Source organism: Muscardinus avellanarius (genome assembly GCF_963383645.1).
Source record: "Muscardinus avellanarius genome assembly, chromosome: 2".
Taxonomy (NCBI): Eukaryota; Metazoa; Chordata; class Mammalia; order Rodentia; family Gliridae; genus Muscardinus; species Muscardinus avellanarius.
In genome coordinates, this window is record NC_137787.1 from 46,110,897 (window position 1) to 46,138,808 (window position 27,912).

The 27,912-nt window shown below is 39.4% G+C and overlaps 1 protein-coding gene across 4 annotated transcripts in view; it reads right to left on the minus strand.

Moving 5' to 3' along the window:
* Window positions 1-27,912, minus strand: part of MYO1B (myosin IB) — a gene marked incomplete at both ends in the record, with an annotated part of 147,677 nt that overhangs the window by 58,050 nt on the left and 61,715 nt on the right. For all 4 annotated transcript variants that reach the window (XM_080688770.1, XM_080688768.1, XM_080688769.1 and 1 more), the window contains 3 exons: window positions 9,523-9,586; window positions 14,782-14,828; window positions 18,698-18,802. In XM_080688770.1, coding sequence (XP_080544896.1) covers window positions 9,523-9,586; window positions 14,782-14,828; window positions 18,698-18,802 — 216 coding nt within the window. The remainder of the gene's footprint in view (window positions 1-9,522; window positions 9,587-14,781; window positions 14,829-18,697; window positions 18,803-27,912) is intronic.

Genomic DNA, 27,912 nt, shown 5'->3' on the forward strand with positions numbered 1-27,912 from the left:
TTAAAAAAAAATCCAACTTAATATTAAAAACTAGGTAATATCTTAGTTTTTTGTATGATCTGTGATCCTAAAGAAGTCAAATTAAAAACAGACATTACTTATGGTAATATTTGCTAGCTACTGAGAACTGATTCTTGCAGTCTCCCATTCCAAGTCAGAGTATAATCCCAGGAAACAAAGTAGATTAGTTTCCTTGAGGAGTTATTTTAACAGGCAGTTTCACTCCTAATCAATGACTTATCATCAGTAAAGCCAAAGCTATGATATAACAGGGAAAAAGCAACAAGTCAAACAAATTAGAGGAGGAAAATGATGTTCCTTATCCTGTGTGTATAGATTAAGCAATATACCATGGGATGGCACATAGAAATATGAGGTAGTCATATCCTAAATTCAAAAGAAATATGAAAGAAAAGGAATTCAGAGCCATTTGCTCCATTCCCTACTTTCCTCATAAAAGAAGTGGTTACTTCCTCCTGCCTGTTTCCCTATGGAGTGATCTTCCTTAGAGTAACTGCCCCCTCCTTTCCCAGCTCCAGCTCATACCTCCGCTGGGCAAGAGGAAGGACTTGGCTGAGCAGTGAGGGTGGCAGAGGGGCCTAGCATGCACACAGGCACACTGTGTTCCTTCAACTCCCTCCTCAGTGCTGGGAGACAGGTGGAGCAATACAGCTGCTCAGTGCTGCCACGACCACCTAGCTAACCAAGCTGCAGATAACACCTATGCATTTGAGTGCTAAACGAAAAGTCACTTTCTTCAAGTCTGCTTTTAATAGAAATAAAGCCACTTCCTCTCCAATTTGATTCCACGTGATTTTCATGCATTTCTAAACTGGATGAAGAATAAGGTGTTATGTCAGATCCATGTATCAGTTAGTTTGGGCTGCATAACAAACCACCTCAAAAGTCAGTAGCTTAAAACAGTATCAGTTATTAGCTCATGATTTGGAGAGTTCACTGAGGGCAGCTGTAGTCTAAGTCAGCCTGGCTCATCTCCACTGGGCGTGCTCGTGGCTGGCAGACTGTCTGGCAGCTGAACTAAGATGTCCTCACTCATGTGTGACAGTTCATTCCATCATGCCTCTCCCCATCCATCAGACCAGCCCAGGTTCATACACATGGTCATGATGAGAGAGTTCCCAAAAGCAGCAAGAAAAGACCAACGTGGAACCAATTTCAAGTCTGGTTGTGCTGACTTTGCTAATTGTTCCACTGACTAATGCAAACATCACAGCCAAGCCTTGAGTCAGTGACAAAGAGAACTACTCAAGGGCGTAGACATGGGTGTGAAAATACTGTGACTATTCTTAAAAATAATCTAGCAGTTTGTGGCTAATGTAAAATGGTCATACATTCTTTGATACTTTTCTATTGAGAGCTGGGAACTGTATCTACCCCTGAAACCAGAAGTAAAAAAACATATGATTTCCCATTCTCCTTCAGGGCTTCCTCCTGATTCTCTTGGGACAGTGGTGGTGCGCCCTCCCAGAACACTCCCTTTCAAATCCCATCCACCATGCTAGGAGAAGCCCACACTGCACTGGGAGACCACAGATAGATTGCTCCAGTCAACAGCCCCAGTAGAAATGGCCTTGGAAGGCTCCCTTGGAATGCCTGACATGTCAAAGCTGAAGGAGCTGGAAGCCCCATGCATTTGAGGACAAGAGGATCCTGCAGTGTTCTGCGCACAGAGCCCCAGAGGGCTTGCCAGAGCCATTATTTCAAGATACTATTTGGGGAGTTTGCTGGGCAGCAAGAATAACTGGAATACACACCAGCCTCAACATCTGCCTTCCTTCATAACTTACAGGATCGTATTTTTCAAGCTGAACAAAAAACATAGCAACAGACAATTTCATTACTAATAATTTGGTTTGCTAAAATTATTTTTCTTTAAAAATTTTATTTCTTTCTTTTGTGGTACTGGAGATTGAACTCAGGGGCCCTCTTTCTCTCAGCTGTATCTCTGGCCCTTTTATTATTTTATTAAAAAAAAAAAAGGTCCCCCTAAGATGGCCAAGGCTGGTCTTAAACCTGCAATACTTCTATCTCAGCCTCCCAAGTACTAGCTAAATTATTTTTAAATGAATAGCATAAAATATTCAGATAAAACTGTCCAATTATGCAGGAGCTTTACTTTTCAACAAATACTATTTTAATTGCTGGTCATTCAGCAATAAAGTAGATTAAATCTCTGTCCTAATAGAGCAAATAGAGACACTAAGAAAATCTGTATTTAAGTGTAAAAAATGCAAATATTTATTGAGTGCTTACTGCATGACAGGCACCATAACAAGTACTTTAGATGCTAATAAATAATGGATACCGCACGGAACTTGAGAGCAATAGTACTATTATTCCCAATTTCAAGATGAAGAAATAGAAGAACAAAAATTAAGTAACTCGATGTTTTTGTTTTGATGGTGGAAATCACATAATAAACCAGAAAGAGTTACCTAAGTAAGCGCATGAATATGTCTCAATAAAGAAGGAAAATATAGGAGCTTCTTGCATTGAACCAATTCCATCCTTATCTCAAGCACTGACACACCTCAGTTAATACACTTGATACCCTACTGTGAAAAAGCCATATTCTTGTCCTTAAATTGCACAGTTATGTACCCACTTGAAATATTTCACAGCACATCTCTCTCTGTGTGCTACTCTTTGGGCAGATAAAAATCTCTTGAGATATACATCACATTTTCTTTACAGTCTAAATTGCCAAGTACCACAGACATACAGTGTCTGGGTCTATTAATGAAAGCAAGAGGTTTCCAGTTCAAAACATCAGATACATAATCTTAAAACACAGAAGTATAAATATTATGAGACAACAAGACTTAACAAAGCAGGAGAAATGAGATTTCAGAGCAAATGAACATCTGGGTGTGCTTCCCCATCTGATCTTCTCCACGGGCACAAACGTTTGTCATCTGTACTTTAGTAACACCTCTCTCCAACTGACACGACCTCAGGAATACCTAACTTTCAACTTTCCAGATTTAAATTTTATAGCACATCTCTTTTAGGAAGAGAGAGGGGAGTAACCGGGCTTCCTTTTCCACTGACTAGGTATCCAATTGGCTTTCTAGAGGGATCTTGTGCCTTTTTCAGGGTAGTAACTTTAGCCAAAAACAATTTGTGCTTTTACTAGGCAGCTGCTGGAAAAAGACAACATACACTTCCTACAAAATGGCAAACCTTGTCTGCTTTTCAGATTACAAGAAGCTAACTTTAAGCAGCCTGTACAGAACACATGTGGATTTACCCATTGCTACTCATCCTTGTTAAGCCAGGAGGCAGCAGCTCACAGTGGTCACCTAGGAGTCAGTCATCTATCTACACTGGATGAAATGTCCTCCTGCACCACTGTGTTCCTTTCCTCGCCAGAGCCAAAGACACTCTACTTACATACCAGGGTGTTCCCACTACCACAGATTCCAATATAATTTCTTTGTGGGAACAAATAGTAACACACACCATATGAAAGCCATTCAAGAAGATATATTAATCTAAATTGGAAAAGAACTGAGTGTTTAGTATTTATTCTCCATGGATACTATAAAAATCAGGGGGGAGAGAAGATCTGTTTAGAACTTCAAAATTTGAAACCAGTTATTTTCTTATACTACTAATGATAAAGTAATTCCTAATTATTTTCCTAGAATTCTCAAGAGCAATTCTGATAATGTTGTTCCAGAATGTTCTGCTACATGTTCTATAATTTATAAAAGCAAACTCGCTCTCGTTTTAAGAAAGCGTTTTACTAATTTAATAACTATTTGCTTGCCTTGTAAGAAGAAAGTATTAAAGATTCACGAATACTTTTCAGAACAAAATTTATTCCTAAAAATGGTGGCTTTAAAACTGAAGCACACCTTTCCCTAGATGGCTTTCATCAGCTGCTGTACATCATAAAACGAGTTTGCCTAACGAGTTTGGCCGAGGCTGTAATCATTTGCTTTTGGTTACATCATATATAGTTTGCATGAGTACTTCTGCTTCCATATTTGGCATATAAAAATCATCCAACCTTAGCAGCACTATCCTATTCAATTTCATCTCACACTAGAACTTTCTCTTTTAAGTTATTTCTATAGCAATTATACATTCTTACAAATATGAATAACTCAATGACACAGAGAAGCATATAGTCAGGCAAATTAAAATGAAAAATTACATTATTTAAGAGCCACAGAGAGCCGGGCATGGTGGTGCATATTTGTAATCCCAGTGCTTGGGACGCTGAGACAGGAGACTCGCACAGGTTCAAAGCCAGCCTCAGCCACTGAGTGAGGCTCTCAGCAACTCAGTGAGACCTTGTTTCCAAATAAAGTATAATATAGGTCTAGGAGTATATAGCGCGGAGGTAGAAAAGCTCCTGGGTTCCACCCCTAGTATCACCAAAAAAAAAAAAAAAAAAAAAAAAAAAAAAAGAACCACAGAATGCTGAAATAGGGAGAAGCATAGAACTCATCCAATTTAATTCCATTGTTTCAAAGATAAAGAAACTTTAACCCTAGAAGATTACTCTATGAATCATGATACAACTTTTTTTTTTTAATCAGCTGTGGAATGTACCTAAATTACTCAAAACACTAATTTACAAATGGCATTCCACCAGAAAGGGTCCTAGGACTGGTCAGGAAAATCTCGGGGGCACCTGGGATACCCATTTCCTCTTCTACCAGATCAGGTCTCATTTTAAACCTTTTTGTATTTGGGGTTCAGCAAAACCTTTTGCATGGCTGCTACAAATCTAATGAGCATCTTCTGGATACTCGGTGAGTTCGTGTCATTTTCCTTCTAAATTTAAAAGTGTTTTATTCTAACAACCCCAACAGCCCAAAGAAGGGATAAAAGCCAGGGAGCTTCGATGCTGTGGGCCTCCAGGCATCCAGAAGGCTTAAGAGGATGACCAGAGCAGCTGCACAAAACCCTGTTCAGTCATCTTTAAATTTCCCAACATGAATGGAGACCTGAGGGTGCCATAAGTATGTGATCGAACTAACCAGGTTCCATATTTATAGATACTAACATCCTCGTGTGATGCTCTTGTGCCCGTTTCAAACAACACCACACTGGGTCTACTAGGTAGGCCTTATCTGAGTATGTTCACTTTTTACCTTTAAAAGAGAACACTTCACACGCCCACAATCATGAATCATGTCTAAAGGAGGCTAATAAATCCATGTATTTATCTAACAGTTGTATCACATTACAAATATCTAAACATATTGGGAGATAAACAAAATTTCTCAGAATAACTTTGAAGTACAGATCCATTCCTTTTGTTGGATAAATGTTACCAAAAATTATTCCCTTAAAATCAATTATATATATATATATATATATATATATATATATATATATATATATTTTTTTTTAATTGGTGCACTGTATTCATACATCATAGTGGGATACAAACTTTTGTAGACATACATGCACACATTGCCCAGTCAGCCCCTACCCGATCCCCACCCCATTCTCTCCCCATCCCTCCCTCCCATGCTTGGCTTAGTGGTTGACATCTAGTATTTTAGCAATTTATCCAAAATTTAAAATGATAATCTCACATAACAGTCTCATTTGTCTGATACCAAGCTTTTGATGACTTAAAGATAACATTTCAATATTTCTTTTTACTTTCTTTCTTACCAGAGAATATTTTTTTTCTATTTTTTTAGGTGAAACTATCATATATTTATATATTTATTTTTCAGAAAAAAAAATCTATCCTAATATGGAATATGGACACTAGATACCCAAAACGATCTTGAAAAAGAACAAAGCTAGAAGATATATATTTTCTGATTTCAAACCATATAAAGCTACAATAATTGAAACAGTGTAGTACTATTCTAAAGGCAGATATATAAACCATTGGAGTTAAATAAAAGCCTAGAGCTAAATTCTTCCCTATATTGTCAAGTTATTTTTGACAAGGTTTCCATGAACATTTGGTGGTGGAAATAATAATCTTTTAACTAAATATTGTAAAAACATAATAATTACATGGAAAAGAATAAAATTGGACCCTTACCTAATCCCATATACAAATATTAACTCAAAATAGATAAAAGACCTAAATATAAAACTTAAGACTATAAACTTTTAGGAGAAAATCTGGGTCATAAAACCTCACAACATTGAAATTGGCAGTGATTTCTTGGATATGATTTCAATGGCACAGGCAACAGAAGAGTATACAAACTCCCTAAAAAAAAAAAAAAAATTGTATATCCAAAGACAATGTAAACAGAGTTAAAAGTTACTAATAGAATGGAATAAAATATTTCCAAATGCTATATCTGAAGGTATATTAATATTCCAACTAGAAATCCTAAAAATTAACAACAATAAAGGCAAACAATACCATTTAGAGATAGGTAAAAGACTAACATAAATAATGAATCTCTGCAGATAACCAATCTTAGTTGACTGTTGGATGGAAACTCTTGTTTCTCTGGTTCTGGTGTGTGTTACCTATTTCTTCTTTGTAGTTAATCTCTTTGAGTATTTTCTCTAGTGCTGGTTTTGAAGACATAAATTCCTTCAGTTTCTGTTTGTCATGGAAGCTTCTTATTTCTCCATCTAATTTGATAGAAAGTTTTGCTGGGTAGGAAATTTTTGGCTGGAAGTTGTTTTCTTTCAGAGTTTGGAATATATTACTCCAAGCCCTTCTGGCTCTCATAACTTGGTTTGGGAAGTCTGGAGTGATTCTAATTGGTTTGCCTCTGAATGTCACTTGGCCCTTTGTTTTTGTTGCCTTTAAGATTCTCTGCTTGGCTTCCACATTGGTCATTTTGACAATTATGTGGCGTGGAGATCCTCTTCTCTGATCCTGTCTAAAGGGAGTTCTATAAGTTTCCGGGACCTGTGTATCGACCTCTTGCTCTATGTTTGGAAAATTTTCTGTTATTACTTTCTTGAAGAGATTGTTGATCCCTTTAGTTTCACTTTCTTTTCCCTCCTCTATTCCAATTATTCTTAGGTTAGCTCTCTTAAAATGGGCCCATATTTCTTCAATATCAGATTCCTGCTGTCGGATATTTTTTTCTAGATTAGAAACTATGCGTTCATTTTTGGAATGATCATCTTCTAAGAGCGAGATTCTGTTCTCCATGTGGTCTAATCGGTTGTTTGTGCTTTGAATTGAGGCCTTTACTTCATTAATTGCATCCTTTATCTCTTTTTGGCTCTCTCTGAGTTCTTTTCGAAGCACCTCTATTATTTCTACAGTGATTTTCCTGATTTGATCTTCTAGAAATCTCTGATTTTCTGTTTTATTGGGTTCTGATGTTGTGGGGTTGTGGGCATTCATTGCTCCAGTATTATTCCTCTTTCCCATGATTTCGGAAGTTTGTGCCTTCTCTGGGTTCTTCCCTTGGGTCACTATGACTTCACTTAAGGTGTCCTGGATCTCGATTCAGTAGTATCTCAGACCCCACTACTCCTTTACTGGGTTGTATCACAGAGTCTCCGACTCAGAGAGTCGATAGAGGCTGCTTTAGACTGAGGGGGGTGCCAGGTTGCACGTTCTCCTATGGTGTGATATCTCTGCCACCGCCCCTCCCCCACTGGGTCGAGTCCCAGGGAGTACAGTACTGGGATTTCTCCTCTGTGGCTCGCAATTTGACTCACTGTTCTTGAGTACGCAGATGTAGCTGTACTGGATTCGGTGAATTCTCTGCTGCTGCCGCCGGTGGCAATATGGCGCCGCTGTTACGCCCTCGGCCGTGAGGCTGGCATATTACTTCTTGGTTTTGATTTCCACTCTGAATACCTGCAGCGTGTGCTGAGCTCAGCCACTGGGAGCTTTAGATTTTACCAGCGGCGAGAAATCCCGCCTGGCTGTTCTGCAGCGGCTCACCTTGGCTTGCTGTAGCCATCCAGTGAATTTGCTGCTGCCGCCGGCAGTATGGCGCTGCTGCCGCATCCTAGGATCTCCTCTGTGGCTCTGAGCTCTGTTCTCAGTCCGCTTTCTCTCTGGAGCCTGGTGATTTTTTTGTTTCTCTGGTGATGGTATTTTCTGGCTATGAAAGGCGCTGATTTTGTGGTAATGGAGATTGGTTGTTAGCGGGGCTCTTAAGCCCCACTTTTCTCGGTCCTATATTTTGTTTTTAATCAAAGAATATTTTGTCAATTGAAATAACCTTTTTTTTTTTTTTTGCATTCCTGGGGATGGAACCTAGGGGCATTCTACCACCGAGCTACATCCCCAGCCCTATTTTTTATTCTTTATTTTATTTATTTATTTATTTTTGGTGGGTCTGGGGATGAAACCCAGGGGCATTCTACCTCCGAGCTACACTTCCTGCCCTATTTTTTTAATATTATTATTCTTTATTTGGAAACAGGGTCTCTCTAAGTTGCAACGGGCCTCACTAAGTAGCTAAGGCTGTCCGCAAACCGTGATCCTTTGGTCTCAGCCTCCCAAATTCTGGGATTACAAGCGTACTCAACCTTTCCCAGCTTTTATTCTTTATTTTTGAAACATGGTCTCATTGAACTGCAGAGGGCCTCACTAAGTAGCTGAGACTGCCAATAAACTGCGATCCTCAGGTCTCAGCCTCCTAAATACTAGGATTACAAGGGTTAGGCTCTAGAAACATTTTGAAAGGTGAAAATTTTAAGTCATCATTAAAAAGACTTATAAATTACACTGAATTATAAAGCAATCAGAAATACAAAGGTTAAAAGTCCAAATATAAAAAAGAAACACTTTTTTGTGATACTAGGGATGGAACCCAAGGACCTTCTCTGGGATATACTCCCAGACCCATTTTATATTTTATTTGGAAACAGAGTCTCACTAAGTTGCTGAGAGCCTCATTAAGTAGCTGAGGCTGGCTTTGAACCTGCACGATCCTGTCTCAGCCTCCCAAGAACTGGGATTATATGTGTGCGCCACCACACCTGGCAAGAAACACATTCTTATACCTACCTTTTAAAGACCCAAGTACCTAAAATATTCTATTATAAATGAATGTTTTACTATTCTGAACTTCTTTACAAAGATTTAAGTAATCACCAAACCACAGAACCAGTCAAGATGTCCATCAACAGATGAATGAGTTACAAAACTATGGGATATGTACACAATGGAATTTTACTCAGCCATAAAGAAGAACAAAATTATGTCATTTTCAAAGAAATAGATGGAAGTGGAGAACATTACTAAATGTGATTAGTCAGTGACAAAAAGTAAAAAATCAGATGTTTTCCCTAATATGTGGAAGCTAGGGAGAAAAAGGATCATAGGAGGGATTCTATGGAAGAAGGAGAAACCATAGATGGGTCAATAAAGTGACTTAATTCCCTAAAGTACATGATGTACATTCACAAACATATCAAAGTCAATCACTAAGCCAAACATGAGAAGGAGGAAGTGGGAGGGGAATAGGGTGGGAATTGGAGAAGAGCTAAATAAATGATGTGTGCATGTATGCCTTTACCATCTTGTACGCTGTTAAGACATATGACTACCAAGCACCAATGGAAAAAAGAAATACTCACAGTTACTTATCACTCCTCCCAGTGGATCACCTTTAAAGTCAAATTCAATATCCATATATTTGCCCTGTCAAAGAAAAACAAGGTAAGTCTTGAGTATACCCAAAATAATATACATCTTAAGAGAATAGTATACTAAGTCCTTATTTTTATGGATTTGTTTAAATGTAATTAAGGGCAGTTTATGTAACCATAATGTATAACAATATGCCTCAATAAATAATTCATACTAAATACCCTATTAGTTCAAATATAATCTATTCTGTTGGTAATTTAAGACTAGACCTTAACCATCATGTGGCCTTTCCATTTCAGATGTTTTAAAATTCTGAAAGGCACATGTAACTCAATTCAAGAGTAAAAACTGGGGAACATGAGGAGTCCTTACATAGACACTGGCTGGAAAGGTAAATTATTTCACTTTTATAGGGAAAATATGTTTTAAGTCATGGCTACAAACTACTAACACACTGGACAGTAAGTGAAATAGAACACTCTATTTCTACATCTACTCAAATCAAATACACTATTATGTGGTGTGACCAACTTAGAATAAAAAATGAATAATCATTATTACTTTTTTAGCTTTTTTAAAAAAATACTTACCAATGCATTGTAATTTTTTAGCTTTTGACCTAGGTTAAATACCAATGATAACCCAGGTTCATATTATACTTTATCGATGGTATCTTGAAACACACATGGAGCATAATATTGTGATTTTTAAAGAACTGGCCTATAACTGACTAAAGTATAACAAGAACAAAAACAACAACAACAAAAATCACCCCATCAAGTATTTCTGGTTTGGAAAAGAATGTGTTGTTCTACCTTGGTTTTGTTTCATATCCTACCTTAATACGAGTCAGAGAGATGGCTTCTAAATAATTCTCCCTAAGTATTACCTTAACTCTTTCTACTTTTCACAAGGGGAAGGGAAAAGAAACATGATCGCATAAAACTCAGTCAAGGATGTATTTTGCGATTTTTTTTGCTTTTGCATACCCCCTTATTATCTCCTTCATCCTCCCTTTTAAGTCTTCACTTATGCACTGAGCAAATGTCTATCAAGCACTTTCTCAAGGCAAAGGCAGGCACAGGGAAAGCATAGCACAGGGCAACTAAGGAAGGATACAGCCCTGAGGGGGAACTAACAGGTAAACAGGAGCTTCCAGGTCAGAAGGCTACACCCTGCCAGAGGTTATGCTGCTATGCAAAAGACAGGGGACAAAGGGATAGCAAGAAGTCTTTGGCAGCTAAAATGCAAAGTATCAGGAAAAGTCAGGCAGGCAAGGAGGTGAGAGAGGAGAGGAACAGACATGAGAACTGGCATCTATTGGGACAGTGAGTGAGGAATTGAGGCTGGAGAGGAAAGTTGGCGCACATGCTGATACTGAGATATTCTCCTGACAGCAAGCCATGTCACTGAACAAGGATACCATGATCAGACCTGCCTGTTTACAAGATCACCTGACTAGTGTGGAATGGACCAGAAAGGAGCAAGACCAGATGGTGCTGATAGCAGCGGCTGCACTGATCAGAGAAAAGTGTTGGAGACTTCAAGTAGGAATGGCAAAGGAGAAAAGCAAATGGAGCTGAGAGCTGCCCAGAGAATCACAATGACAGGCTGGAGTTGAATACCATAAGTAGAGAGGATAAAAGGTCCAGGGATGTGGCCTCGGCCCATGAGTGGATACTGAGGCCCTCCGTGAGGGTGGACACTCAGGTGGTGAGGAGAGTATAAGGAGGGAACAAGCGGGGCCCTGTCCAGGGGTGAGCGCTGACCTTGATGGAGGGACAGAAGATGGTCTCTGGGCACATGTGGGGAGACTGGTGCAAAACAAGTGGGTATGGGGACATTTATACAGGGGGCATGGAGGTACAAGAGTAATTCAGTGTGAGGGACTAGATGAGGGTGATGATGACTTCTTTGAAGAAGGCAGTATCAGTTGAGAGTAAAGGAGATCTGGAGAGATAAATGGTGTTGAATGGAAATGAAGCCAGCCATGGAAAAACTGCTGGAGAGCAGCAAGCACTGCACTGAGGGTAGCTTGGCACTCTTCTACATCCTGACTCCTCACTGATGGCTTGATGCCAACTGTGTCACTAGTCTAGTTAGAAGTGGTCAGCAGCTTCCAATCACCTACAAATAAAGAGTGAGACTCTAAAGCTTATGCTCCAAGCCTTCCAGTGGGGCCTTGACCGATCTTCCCAGCCCTCTGCCCTGCGGGTCCCTTGATGTGACCTCTGGTTGGCAGGTCCTAAAGATCTCTCTGGGAGTCCTCGTGCCGCAGTGCCAGCTCTTCCTGTTCTCCACTTGACGGTGACACACTTAAAACTAATGGGCGTCCTGAGAGGTCTGGACTCCTCCAGATTCTCTTCTCTGAATGGCTATTAAACTTTACCGGTATTTTTCATGAAGAACTTACTATTTTATGTATTGTGTCAGAATTATTTAGACACGTCTAATTTTTCTGATTAATGTTTTAAGTATTTTTTTTAGAAACAGGCATTCATTCACAGTAATTTCCTTTTTTTAGTAGAAAAAAATATCTTTATTTCTATCAAATTGAAAAGTATGAGTCATTCTTCAAGCAAGATAACAAAACAATAACACAATCAACAGTTAGGATGGAAGTGTCTTCTGAGTGCTGACTATGGTTCAAGACACTGCTCTAGCATGGGGGCCATCACAGTGCCTAAGGGGGTCAGGTACTGGCTCCATGGCCCCTACTCGTGTGTTGGGGTCAATGGTCTTACAAATGAGGTAAGATAACACTGTAATTCCAGACATTAAAAAATGTTTGAAGACAATAAAAACAAGCGGAATCCATAGAGCCTACGGAAAGTGTCATAGAAGTGACACCGAGGGGAAACATAAAGGCCACACCAGCCATGCAAAGGTCTGAGCACAGAACACGTGATGCAGAAGGAACTGATCATGCGGTGCAACTGCAAAGGCCTGAGGCCAGGAAGTGCCCGGCATGAGGGTCACGAGTGTCACAGAGGCACACAAGCTGAGCAGAGTGACAGAGGTGAAGCCCTGCCAGGGCAGGCCTCAGCTCCTACAGAACCCTAGCCGCCCCAGGAGCATGAACTATGTTCTAATAGCTCAATGGCCCTGCAGAGGCCCTTCAGCAAGGCAGTGATGAAATATAATCTGTAAAGACCACTCTAGCTGCTACTAAGGAAACTTTGCAGGCATCAAGGGAGGTGTTTAAAACACAGTTTTCAAACAAATGAATGTGTGTGTGTGTGTGTGTGTGTGTGTGTGTGTGTGTGTGTGTGTGTGTAATTTTTCTTGAATGGGAGGCTGGGTAATGAAATCTCCCCAACCTTACAGGTTCATTTCTATATTCTCCAGTGCCTACCAAGCTCAGTACTTTGTACATGGTAGATGCTCAGTGTAATTCCCACTTCCAGAAAGTCTTGGTAAAGCAAGAAAAATTATTTTTACAGCCTTAAGATATTTCAAAACCAGTGAGTCCCTTTTTTCAATGAAGTTCAGTGTCTCAAACTAGATCTGCTGAGGTAGAAAGAAAAATATGTGAGGCCCCTGCCTACTAGGCACATAGGTCTCAAATGTCAGCTACAATAGCGTTAATTAACTATAATATTGCAGGTTCTATCAGATTTCTCAGTGAAGAGTTCAAGAAACTCATTGTTTGTTAAGCAAATATACTTGAAGGAACTGCTAATTCCCTGGAATACAAGTACAAAGTACACAAACCACTGTCAGGTATGGTAGGCAATGTTAAACACAGTGCAGTCCCACTATAAGCTGATATACGTTCGGATATATTACTAGTCCAGTCACAGACTACGAAGCAGAGAAATTACTAAAAACTGGGCATGACATGAGTTAGCCAATAATCAAGTGTTAATTTCATATCCTAATACCCATTTTTAATAGGATTTCTCTGAAGCTACTTAATAAGCTAAATCGCCTGCCAAGCCTTTCTCTAGATTTCACATATCACTAAGTAGTAATGACCTTTTAAGCACTACGATTTTCTGCATTTGGATTGCCTACAGACTAAATAGATTTATAAATATATTAAAAAGCATATGAGCACATAATCTGCCAACCAAATTAAAATTTCCATCAGATAAAGAAGTTTGATCACTGGAATTATTTCTGTCGCCCATACTTCACTTCTAATTCTGTTTATGCAACAAGATTAGCCATGTTACCACAACAGGAACGGGCATGGATCAAATCCGTTATAACAACTTAACAGGCTAATCCAATGGAAAAAATTCAGAAGCCTTGGAATTAGGAACTTATTTAGCTTCCCACTTGCTAAGCTACCAAAACCACCTCCACCTGAGGTCATTCTCTTTCTAAAGCACTAACTCTAAGAGAAAAAAAAAAAAAAAAAAAAAAAAAAAACAAAGAGGATCTAAAAAGGGGCAAGAGAGGAGGAAGATCAAGAAGGGTCTCTGGTAGAAAGGCCATCAGAAATGGTCTCAGTGGCATGAGTAACATGTGTGAGAAGACAGCTCACAAAGCAAAAATATATAAACTTGTACAAAGGGCAACTTCAAAGCACCAGCATCACACTTAACACTCTTGTGCCAGCTATCGCTTGGCAGTGCCTGTGTCCTGGTGAGGACCAGAGGCTTGGAAGATCATGGCCCCAGTGCACCAACAGATGGACACATGATGGAGAGTGGCAGGACACCAGGCTGAAGAGGGCTCAGCCCAGGCTTCCACGAATAGAAACAGCGATTACCAGCTCAACTAAGCTGACGTCAGCTAGCTTCGATTTTCACTCCCCAGTTCTCCTCCTTTGAACCCACCTGCCCTTATATTTCTTATCAGTTCTACTGATTTTACCTCTATAAAGTTTTAGAATACATGTCGTCCTTTCTGGGCCCACTGAATAAGGGTCAAGAGTGATAGGCTATACACACCTGACATTCAGATTCTATTTACCTAATATCTGATTCTTAATTATGATCATTAAGTACCCAAACTCAGATCAGTAAAGAGCTATTTGAAATTTGCCTCATTTAAATTGCTCATGAAATTTTATGGTAGAATAAAATATAATAAAAATAGTTCATCATTCCAATAAGAATTAAAAAAGAAAATACATAAAGAAAATAATAGTACCTATAGAACTTTCAGTGTCTCAATAGGGATGGTATTCTCCTTTTAAAAATGTGTGTATTAAGAAATATTAAACATCAACTGGTTGTTTAAACATACATGAGCTAAATATTAGTGTTAAGACCGAAGCTTATGCAAATACTTACAAATCTTGAGGAGTTGTCATTCCTTACAGTTTTGGCATTTCCAAAAGCTAGTAAGAATAAAACAGATGCATGGTTAAAGTTGAGAGAAAAAATAATTGCAAGCAAAAAGATAAATTAAACATCATCACTGGCAAATACAAATTATAGTGATGACCTTTCTGTACAAACTTCCCATAAAAATATACTTAGCAAAAATTTTAATAAGTTGCTAAAGTTCCTATATTTTATAAATTCATAGAAAAATAGCAAGAGTTATTCCTCTGATTCCTGCAATTTTTGCAAGCATTACTGTAAACTTTATCTTATCCAATTCGACAACTGTTAACTCTCTTAAATGGGAGTCAAATAAGTGTCCATCAGACCAGGTTTTGACTCTCACCACTATCATCGGTGAATAAGATTATTTCTGAAATTATTTCATATTACCAAAGACTTGACGGAATTAAATGAGTTTTCTAGATCAGAGAAGAAGGCATATAAAGCCAAATAATTTAAAAATCAAGCTTTTTTTTTAACTGTAATTAATTATTTTGCTCTGAAAGACAGAAGAATACTGAGATTTAAAAATCACAGTCATTTGCAATAGCCTAAAAATGCTTTATGTTTCATTAGCTTATGTCCATGGAACCTATGTGAAAATTTCTAGAAAATAAAGAAAACCAAATTGGCCCCTAACACAATATACAAGTTCGTTTTGATCTTGGTTGCTTTGAGGACACAAATCTCTTGTGGGACTCCCTTTTAAATGTCCCTGTGGCCGACCCTCCCCTGGGCACAAAGGACTCCTATCTAACACAGGTAATAGCAGAGAGAGGGGCAAATAGCAGAAAATTAAGTAGTATCCAACTTAGGTCATAAAAGGGGAAAAGGATCCCCAGCTAGAGCATGGAAGGCCAGCAGTGCATCTCAAACCTTAATGTCCAACCCAGATGCCAAAAGATCTTGTTAAAGTGTGGACTCAGGTCAAGTGGGTCTGGGATATGATGCTCTACATTTCTACCAAGCACCCTCCTTGCCCCCCCCACCCCCCCCCCCACACACAGTGCTATTTCTGGCATCCAGGGGTGAAACAGCAAGATGAGAGAGAGCAAGATGATGCAGCTCATAGGAAAGAAACTCTGGGACAGAGGCTGGGCATCAAATCTCTGAAGCCTCCATTACTCCTTCAAGTTAAACAGGGAGAGGAGGATTTAATAACTAGTGTTCAAATGGGCACCAGGGCCAAGAAATGGCCCTAGTTTTGCAAGCAGCCGGCTGATCAAGGAGGGAGAGAATACATTTAAGTAGAAGTTAACTTTGGCCAAAGTTAACACCTGATGTGTATACTTCATGTTAAATGCCTGTTTCATGCTTCTGATTTTAAAAAAATAGTTAGCTCAAGATCAATGAAGACAAAATTTTCCAAGTCAAGACAGGGCAATTCTTTGCAGTAGAGATGTTACTTGGGCCAAGTACGGCTTCCAAATTCTTTATTACTTCAACAGAAAAGAAGCTGAGATGCTATGGTGGGTGAAAAAACCTGCATACACCTGAAATACTCAGAAAAGGAGGTTTGTGGGGGAGGCTCCCACGCTTATCCCTCGCCTACCAAGAGAACCAAAAAGGTTATCTGGGTGTAACCCCGACAATGGTGGATGTTGACTTGGTTGTCAGGAAGACTGCGACCTTCTCATGATTTCACAGGCTAGTCCTTTGTGGTGGTGTGAACTGTAGGGCTGTCAAGTTAACTAACTTGCAAAGCCTCAATGTCCAGCTTGAGATGCTGACACATAAAAAAAAAAAAAAAGTTTATTGTGGCTTGAAGGTCACAGGAAAATGGAGAGTTTGCTTAAAAAAAAAAAAACTTGATTCAGGGCACCATTAGCAAACCATAAGTCATCTTTTCATCAAACAAATCAAGAGCTGCACATTACTAAACATAACCCCAACACTGAAGTCCTTTATTGTGAACCTTCGAATCAAAAACAAGTGTTCCATTATAGAACACTCAAGACACATTCCTCGATTGTTTTTCTTAAAGTTCATTGTTCTAAATGTTCATTTACAGTAGCAGCTCCAGTTCAAAGGTAAAGCATTCCCATAAAAGATAATACATGCCCACAGTGGACATTTCTCCCATGTCCTGCACTGCAGCCTAGTTTCAAATACCAGAAAATAAAGAGCTAGATTCTAGTCACACATGCCAGCCACAGCATTCCACAGCAGCACTGTGCCTGTAGATCCCAGCATTCTTAAAATAAGCATATACAAGGAAAAAGTATCTGTAGAACACTGTAACTTAAAAGCCAAAGACAGTAAACAAAAATGCCAAATACTGGAGCAATAAAACGCAGAGATAACACTCTCTGTAATTTCATTCAGAGTTAAGACATTGGAAGGGAGGAAAAGTCAAAAACAACCTAACAGATGATCTGGCCTTTGCTTCTCTCTCTCCTCCCACCCAGGAATACAGATCCATAGTGTTTCCTTGTAATAAAATGGAGAAGCTGAAGTATGGAAATGTGTCTGGGGTCGAAGTAAATGCTCAGGCTTCAGAAGCATCTCCAAGAGACAGAGGAGCTGGACCTGAGTAGGAGACGACAGAGTGGGATTCTGTCCTTTCACACAACTGATGGGGGTGCTCACCTGGCCTGGAACATTTCTGCTTTAATCTGTGTTAACTCATCCTTCATACCTTTGAACAAAGGGATCAACCAAACTATGTCTCTAGACCAAAGATTCTAATGTGGTGTGGTTTTGACTCCCCAGGGGATATGTGGTAATGACTAGAGAGATTTTTGATCCTAATGATTATAGGCCGAGATGCAGTCAGCACCTAGTGAGAAAGGCCCGGGACACTCAGAAGCGCCCACCTCCCAGCCCCCTGGCAATGCACAGGCTAGCCCTCCTCAGCAAAGAGGCATCCAATCCAACAGTGCTAAGGTTGAGAAACCCTACTCTACCCCCAATAAGAGTGTTGAATGACAGTGAAGACATTCTTATAATAGGAAATGAATTTAATGGCCTCCCATCAAAGGAAAAGACTTTGGTTTGCAATGTTTGGATGGTTTATACTTAACAGAAGTCATCCCTACCTTTGTTTTCTGATGTTGCTTAAGGACCAAATGGTTGTCCCTCCCTAACCCCCCATACTTCATATGTTGAAATTCTAGCCTTCAATGTGATAGTACTGGGAGGTAATTAGGATTAAACAAGATAACAGGTAGTGAGGGTGGGATGCTCATGGTGGGATTAATGCCCATAAGGGCCACTGAGAAGACACAGCACAGAGCTCGTTCTTGCTCCCTCACATTCTCAGGGAATGCACAAAGAGTTATGTGAGCACACAGCACGGTGGCATCCACCTAAATCCAAGAGAAGGAGGCTCAGTGTGAAATCTACCTTGCCAGCTCCACTATCTTGCACTTCCAGCCTCCAAAATTGAGAAAATCAATTTCTGTTGTTGAAGCTACCTGGTCTGTGATGTCGTATAAGTCAGCCTGAGCTGACTTCTACAGAGTGCCAGTTCTAAAACGTGTGAGCTCTATGACCAGGTTTTACCTTTATGGTTCATAAAATGTTTCTCTGGCAGAGCCCTTGTTTCCCTGACAACAGAAATAACCATCCCTGGGTGTCCTCCTACATAAAATAGCACTACTCCATTGAATGCAAGTACAGGTTAATTATTTAGAAGTAAAACTTAAATATTTCAAATAAGAATTAGAAAAGAGAAATGATTATAAGTGGGAATGTTCCTTTTCCATGAGTGAACTGTGCCCTCCTGTAAGTATTCCAAGCCACTTGGTTCATCTGCTCAACAGGTTTCAACCTGAATCTCTTCTTCCCCCTACTTTCCCAGAATACCAGGTACTGAAGTGTCCTGAAAACTGAATCTACTGTTCAAGTCACACTGACCGAATGGACACAGAAATCCTACCTTCCAGTACTGGGTTGGACTGCAAAAGCTGCTCCTTGACTTGATTCACTTCTGCTCCTTTTCCACAGACGGCTGCCACATAAGACATCACAAGCTTGCTGGCCTCTGTGGATAAAAAGAAGCCATAGTAATGCACTCAGCAGAACCTTTAAGACCCCAGGGGGGCATGAAATTTGGGGGAGAAGACTCGCTAACAGTGCTTTCGAAACCTTATTTTTCCTGGGAGGAATAATGTTCTGGAAAGTTTTTTCATCATGCATGCTTTCAATTCAATGACATGTCATTGATTTTGATATAATAAGAATTATACTCAAAGGTTATTGCTTGGCTGTTAAAAAGATTGCTTAGTAACACAGTCAACAACATCTCGGAAGAATTGTATTCTTAAAGCAATCAAGTATATACAATTACTGTATTGTTTTTATAGATGACTCAAGCCAAAATAACTTGGTAACCTGAACTTATTTAGCAAATGTTATTTCTATAGTTTAAAAGAACTGATCTTCCTCAACATATTTTTAAGTCAAATTGGCTTGCTCACAATTAGACCAAATGGTTATTCTTCAATTCAGTTCAAAGACTAAGCAGTGAATATGAGGATCCATCAACCCCTTGAGGACACAGTCGTTTTCATAGGCTTCAGAAGCAACTCTGAAAGGCAAGCTGCTATGAAATACAGGCCACATAGAGCAGACAAAAATTTCTTAGCTCAAACTGATGGGGTGGACAAATATGTTGTCAGTGGTCAGTCCATGTCCCCTATCAGCATCTGCTTCCTAGAATCTAAGTCCTAATAGGCATTTAAGGAAAAGAAGTTCAAAGTCAAATTAATCTGGGACTGCAGTGAGTAAGAGGTGGTGAAGAAAGTTTCCATACCAAGGGGCTTCTCAGAGCCTTTCATCTATGTACACATGTACTTTGTAAAACACTGGAAAGGATCTAGGAAGCTTTGTGAATGTATTTGCCATGAAATTTGTTTCCTGTTGAGCTGTCCAGTTCTGTCATTCCATAATCAGTATCTGAGAAATTCTCAACTATTAAGTGTTAGCAAAATAACATACAGGCCTGGGTCTGGTCTACAGAGATAAGAACACTAATCTCCCCAAATCTTGCTTTGTCTCAAGTTTGCTCCAGTGTCACCATGCACGGGCAGGAGGTGTCCCAGGGTGAGTGACGTGCAGCTGCCTATGGGTGTCATGGGCAATCTCACCACTGTTATTTCTCATGGGGAGACCCGTAGGTGGATTCCAGTCTCCACTTGCACCAATGAGAATATTAAAAAAAAAAAAAAGTGGAATGCTGCTTTGGGTGTGCCACACAACGTATGCTCTGGCCTATGACCAACCTAAAAGATCGACTACCAGGACACACAGAATCTATGCAGATCACATAAGCTCTCATATCTTAAGATTACTGTTTTTGGAGTAGTACCAAATATGGTAATGAGGAAGTAAACAATCTCAAGGAGGTCAGAACTGTGGTCAGAAGAGTTGGGTACTTCTTCAGTGACTGGAGTTGTCTCCTTCCAATTTGCTTTCTGGGTGATGAAAATGAATCCAAATTGATTCTCTGGTGGTCTGTAATGACAGCTGTCTCCCTTTCCAGACTGCAAGTGTAGCTAGGTATGATGGTGTATGCCTGTAACCCCAGTACTTGAGAGTATCACAGGAGGATTGCAGGATCGAGGCTAGCCTCAACAACTTAAGGAGACCCTTGGCAATTTAGTGAAACCCTATTTGATATAAAAAATAAAAAGGGCTGGGTGTAAATCAGAGGTAGAATGCCCTTGGGTTCAGTACCACAGAAAAATAAAGACTACAAGTGTGAAATGGAACCTTTCCATCTCTGCACTCCCTTTCCATCACAAGGCAATGTCCATGTAACACATCATTCAGAGGCGAAAGTCCCTGAACTACATTTTCCATTGTTCACCGGGTTTGACTATATAAATGTTGGTCAATTGTGTGTGCGGAGCTTCGTTGCTCGGTTCAGGCTGGCCTGGTCTCACAGAGTCAACCCATGATTATGTTTCACTTGAGTCCTTGAGGCCACATTGCCCTCTGTCCACCCACCCAAGGTCAACTCTCCTAGTCACTTCAGGAGACCTCTCCTAGGCATGCTGGCTTTCGAGTCCAGGTGAGACTGTGCTCACGGCAAGTTCCTGAAATCTTGTGTACCTGGTTTCCAGCTCTGTGCTGGCTCTGGAGAAATCACACATGAGTTCCAAGTCTGCAGTCCTGTCGCTCAAACAACTCACCTCTGTGCTCTTCCTCTTCCTTCTGCCTTCTCAGAGGCACTTTTTGCTCCCCTTCCCCACCTACGCGCTCACATGCATTATATATATTCTTCTTTTCTGACATAAATTTCTAGCTTGTCTTTATACCCACAATAAGACTTGGAGACTGAAAACTTGTGTAGGCAAAATCATCAGTGACACTGACAGAGACAGACAGACAGACAGAAACACACACACACACACACACACACACATCTCTCTCTCTCTCTCTCTCTCTCTCTCTCTCTCTCTCTCTCTCTCTCTCTCTCTGCCTCTGCCTCTGCCTCTGCCTCTGCCTCTCGATGAAAAGGTAAGTTTTCATTTAGGTGAACTGACAAGATGTACAGTAAGTCCAGGGCAGGCTATTTTGTTTAATCTGTTAACTATGGACCTCTCTACACACAAACCTCAAACCTCAAACTTCAAATTCATGGTCATGCTGAGATCTCTGGAAATCCTGCTTTGTCCAGGATGGACTGAGGGAACAGGCTTCCTTACTAGGAGGGGTCTGGGTAGCAACCAAGAATAAGAACACTTCGGTGGCTACTGGAATTGATTTGGCCTCTTGGAGACATTTAATGATCAGAACAAATTGGGATCAAGTTCTCTCAGGGGCAAATCTATTTGAAAATAGCACAAGGAATAGATCTCTTGGAATTTGGGTTAGGTGGGTATCACCTAGCTATTAAGCTGTTTATAAACCCACAATACCTACTGGTATAGGAAGGTGGATTAAATTTAAAATCTGAAATCATTTTCTAACATTAATTGAAGTAATTTAAATATTATTTTTAAATTATTGTTCAAGGATATAGTTCAAACTGTTTCCAACCACATGCATCCAAGTTGATAAAAACAGTCTGCTATGTTCAGATTCTTAACTATCCCCAAGAACTTCATTACTAGGCTGGTTTTTATAATTCATTTCTGGAAGCTGGAATTAACAGTAATTTTTTTCCAAATAAATTCACACTATTTAAAGAGGTAACTCTTAAAATTTGTTTTCCTAATGCAATACTTGATCTTTAACTCAAGCAGTTCATGAAATAGATACTACTCTAGAGAAATAATGGTGAGTTGCAAGGCCCAACACAGTTGTACAAACTGTTTTCATAATATTTTACCATACAGGAAATCATGATTATCTCATAAGGCTTTCTGCTTCATTTCCTTTTGGCTCCTCAGTGCTAAGGTCCAAATAAATTCAGATCTATATTCAAATATTTAATATATTTATACAAATCAAATATTCATGTAATAACTTTCTATAAATAAAAAATATTATGTATCTGAGAAGAATCAATAATTGAATATAATCCTCCACATTTCAAAGTCTAATTTTTGAATTATGTTGACTGCTAAATGTAAGATTAGTGGCATTTAAAATTGGCAAAATGTAAAAGCATTGCTCAGAATCAATTCTTGGTACACAGTTTTCTCTCTAACTCACAGAGAGTTTAAATATGTACATTTATATACACATAAGTCGAAAGCATCTTGAAACAGAATTTAGCAGCTGTTGGACAAAGAAAATATGAAGGTTTTGAGGTCAAAATCTCTTCTTACCAGAGTATTACAGTAGAACATTTAGGGTTTAACATATTTTGCACTAAAAGACAAATGAAATACTGTAATGAAATACTTCTGGATCAGATTATCTAGATCAGAATTAATTTCTATACAGAATAAAAAGGGGTTATAGATGATAGTCTGTGTGATTCTGGGGATTTTAATGTCCTATAAGAGTTAAGAATAACTAATTTAAGTCTATATTTTTTTGGCACTGTTCACTGAGTTTTGAGTAAAATATACATTATTATGTAAGTATCACATAATCAAAATTATATAAATCAATATATAATTTTTAAAAGAGAAAGCATAAAACAGCAATTAGATAAACGAGAAGGGAAAAACAAACATTTCAATGAAAAACATTTGGAATCATATGGCAAAGCATGGGAATCTCACTCCCAAGACATCAAAGTCCATGCATGTTAACTGAGCAGGCTCCACATGGACTCAATCACTGTGCGGGTGGGTGGGGAGAGGAGGGATGAGTAAAGCAAGGCTCATTTTGAACTTTTGTCCACAGAACTTCTAATAAATTTATCTAGGAGCCAAGATATATATGTATATGTATATATGTATATGGATACATTCTCAGATACATGTAATATCATGTATGTCACATACAGATCATGTCGTATGTGTCATATTGCATATGCAGTCACACATTTACACACACACACACACACACACACACACACAAACAATTTACCTACCCATCTCTCGCTTGCTTGCTCGCTCTCTACCTTATTAGTTAAGACATCCAAGTTTTTCTAGGGACCCAGAGGTTTAGAGCCCTACAGAGCAAGACTGCCTAAACCCACAAAGCCATGTCTGTACAATGAAACCAGTTCTCTGCCACTTAGAGGAACATCCTTTTCAGCAGTCTTGGGTCTGCAGGGCTGTGACATAACCCAGCTGCAGCACATCCAAACTCAAGACAGGCAGCCTTGATCTCTTCCAAACAGAGAATAAAAAAGGGGAGAGGTCTTGCAGAAAGAAATGCAGCCCTTGCCCCAAGCAGTCTTGGCTAGTGACAACTTTCATGGAAATAAAACCATTATATCACCTACTTCTGAAGGAGGGCCTCAAAATTTCTGTGAAATTCATATAAAACATGAATCAAGAAAGGCCCTTCTCCTATGAGGAAGAAACAACAAAAACTTGCCACACTGTGGCCTTGGGTTTGATTAGCTATTCTGCTTCAAGGTGGATGTTGGCAGTGGTGTAGGTCACTCAACCATATTGCGGCTACAGCAAATTAGTTATATCTCTGTCACGTAGAATTGGATTTACCAGAGCTCTCTGGAAACAAAACAAAACAAAACTCAAAATAAGCCTTGCTTATACTCATACCTCCTCAAACACACTTTAAGCATAAAGTAAGATGAGGTTATTCGGGGTTTAGAACCAAAGGTCTTAATGAGCAAGGCAGGCTACATAACTCTTCTAGCAGATGGCTGCTGAGTTCCTAGAACCTGATGTAACTGTAAAGTTAGAAAACAAATAATTTATAGTGTTTTCTTATGTCAGGATCATCTTCTCGGGCACAGAGATTTATTCTGATGTCCTTGGAAAAATGTATCTCTGATAGATCCCTCATGTTCTGCCTTCCTGCCCCCATCAACCCTGAATGTTTCTCTACAAATTATCTGTATTCATGGTAGTGAATTTTGAGATCACTGCCTAGAAATACTTGGGCATTTTTATGAGGCATGATGAATTTTTTATTTAGCACAGCAGTGATGAATTAAATAGCACCCCAAAGGACTCAAAGAGTTCAAGCCTCTCCCTAAGTGCCCATGTTATATAACCCTGCAGCTTAAGAGTGTCTCCAATGTTTAAGACCAATAACATCACCATCTGTCAAGGGGGGTTATGACCTAGTTAAATTAATTACTTCTTATAAAGTAAGCCCTATAACATTACATGGTGGTTCTGCAATAAGTATAGATTCAAAATGAAAAGGGGCACTCTGTGAAAAGTACACAGCACATTCCAGGCCTTTAGTAAATGTCGGCTCTCTTCTCATTCCCTTTATTTACTAAAACAAGACATTAACAACTACATGCTTTTAGTTGTTAAAATACTAAAATTGTTGAACTTGTAAGATGATGCGACGTTTTGAAAATGGCCTGGCATTCCTCCTGCTTCAGAGGTGAGATGAAATCCCCCCATTTCCTCATACCATTGTGCAGCAATCTCTGCATTACCTGTCCTCGCTTCATTTCCTTACAAATAATCTATGTGAAGCAGAGATTTTAGTTAAACACTGTTAAGGTTGGATATAGAATGTCCCCTAAAGAGCTCATGTATTAAGTCATGAGGATTGTACTCTCATCATTGTGTGAATTCATTGTGATGGGTTTACTGAGTAATGACCTGGGCAGGTGGGTCCCTGGGGGTGTGGTCTGGGGACTGTGTTTATGTCTTTGAATCCCCTTGTTTGATTGGCTCTTTTGCTTCCAGTTTCCATGAGCAAAGCCTTGCTCTCTCCCTCTCTACTTTACTGCCATCATATTCTGAGCTCCAAAGATGTAATCTGGCCTAACATGGACTGCAACTCCAAGATCTCCAAAAATCTGTGAGCAAATAAATCTTTCTTCTTCTAAGTTGTGTGGTCAGTTGTCTTGGATGATAGCAGCAAGGATATTGATCGAGACACATATAAATCCTAGGCTTTACCCAACTTTAGAGTCTAGTGACTAAAATTAAAATCAGTTAAATTTGAAATCATAGTCAAATTCTTCTGCCACTCATTTCAAAAAGAGAAAAATAGAAAAAGAAATAAGTCAGCAAGACATTGGATGTCACCAGGAGACTGAGTGGTCGGTGATATTGAGATTTGTTCTTGAAAAGGAGGACTCACAAGCTAGCAGCTACCCATGAGTGTAGCCGAGCAGGTATGTAAAAGCTGCAGCTCTCCAGACTAGTATCCAATCCTTGGCACTGGATTTAGTGATAACAGACAGCTAAAACATCCAAGAATATAGTTCATCTAAATCTAGGACAAACAATAACTCAAACACACAACAAATGCTTCAAGTGATGGCTAGTCAATGTTGCTCAAAGGGCTAATTAGTGGATGCACAGGACTTCTCAAAGATGGCCAATCCATACACTATTTCTCACTCACACACAAGAGCAGGCTTTTAAGACTGTTGTGGCAGTTAGATAATTTGTTTTGTCTGTTGAAACTGAAATGAAATATGAAGACTTAACTTTTCTACCCATTGGTGTTATTTCATTTTGCTAGTATGGGTCAGCAACCCATAAGAAGGGAGGAAGCGTCTAGGGCTTTGCCACCAAGGTTTTGAGGGTATTATTCTGGGGGTCAGTGCTGCCTTCCTCCAGCATCCTGGCTGAAGCAGTACCTTCTTAGGTGCTACACAAAGAATGACGGCCTGAAAAGCAGCCGTCCATTATGCAGGTTATGACAGAAAGCACAGGGATCCTGGGAAGGGTTAAATCCAGGGGAGCTGCCAGCTTAGCCAAGTGGTGAATGGGGCATAGAAAACAATAGGACAAGTAACTGAGCAGAAAAATAACAAAGGAAAACTACACAAAAAGAAAAATAAACTGCAGGCTGCCGGAATTCTACCAGAGAACTGAGTTATTCTGCTCTTATTCTTGTTGTTGTTGCCCCCCCACCCGCCAGAAAGCATGCGTGCCAGCCCTCTAAAATATCACTGGCCACCTCCGCTCAGGTTTTAATAAGGAAGATACATGAGCCCACCAGGAAATAGAATCTGGCTCTAGGAAAAAGTGGTATAGTTAACAAATCTGAAGAAGGAGGACATCATACCCTGACAGGGCTAATTAGTAGATATGCTGCCTCCTAGAAACACTCTCCAGAGGACATGGAGAGCAGGCCAGGACCAATCAAACCAGTGACCGCAACCCACTTCTCATGACTCACTTAGGAACAAATTGATACAAGCAGAATACCCTCAAAATGTATGTATGTACAATTAGTCATAAGACTGAGTTAAAAAAAACTATTAAGAGGCTTAAGAATATCTTAATCTCTTCATCCAAAATAAATAGGAAGCTATAAGAGGTGAATCAGTGGGCCTGCAGATGGGGCCTAACAGGACGGAAGAAGGACTCAGACTACAGTAGCAACAGAGGTAAGGAAGAGTTTTTGTTTTTGTTTTTGTGGTACTAGGGATTGAATTCAGGAGCACTCCACTTCTGAGCTACACCTCCATCCTTATTTTTTATTCTTTCTCTTTGAAACAGGGACTCACTAAATTGCAGAATGCCTCACTACGTAGCTGAGGCTGGCCACAAACCTGCAATTCTCCTGTCTCAGCCTCCCAAATGTTGTGATTACAAGTGTGTACCACTACGCCCGGCTAGGGGCAGAGCGTTTAATTTGCTTTGCTACCATTTTCTTTTCTTGTCTTTAGTTTTCAACCTTGTAGTTAGGTATTACCTTGTAGTTAGGACTATAATAAATAGTCCTTAAATTGGAGTGCAAATGAAAGTGCCATATTACTTTAATGGTACAAAACTGAGAGAAAACAACATAAACATGTTTACATCTTAAGTTTTGTTTGGTTCACCACCATTCCACTGGTCAACTTAGAGGAAAACAAAAAACTTATTACTTCTAAGAATTAATCTCATTTCACATGAAAGAACTGGTCCATTGACAAGGAAAGAGTATATGAATTCTCACAAGATGTGCGTGTGTCCTGTTAAAATTCCTACAGCTGCGAAAGATATTGCAACAGCTGAAGACTGGTGTCTGTAAAAAAGGATTGGGAATAGTGGGATGGAGGTGGGAGTACCATCACACAGTGCTAAGAATAGATCTCAAGGGAAATAATGGCTGGTGGCTGGAACTGGTCTCCATGTGGACACAAAGGACGGCCTGGCATGAGAAATAGCCTAAAAGTAGAACTGGCAGGCCCAGAAAATAGATTTGACATATGAAATATAAGGAGGGAAGAAATCAAGATGACTTACATTTCTAGTTTGATAAATAGGTTGTATGATGCTCTCCTTTATGGAAATCACAAAGTTTGGTTATAGGAGGGTAAAGAGAGAAATCAAGAGTTCTATTTTGTATACAAGTAGCTTGAGATATATCTGAGATACTCAAATGGAGATGTCAGGAAGGCACTGAATATATCAACTGAAAGATCAGATAAGAAGTATTGGCTGGAAACATTAATTCAGAAAACATTAACATAATCAGAAAATGTGTGAGACTACCTAAAGAGAGAATACAAAAAGCTACCCATAACTAAGCAAAACAATCAATTAACTTTTAGTATGGTAGACAGGCTGATATTTTATTTATTTATTTATTATTATTATTTTTGTGGTACTGACTGGGGTTTCTGGAAGCCCTTCTACCTCTGGG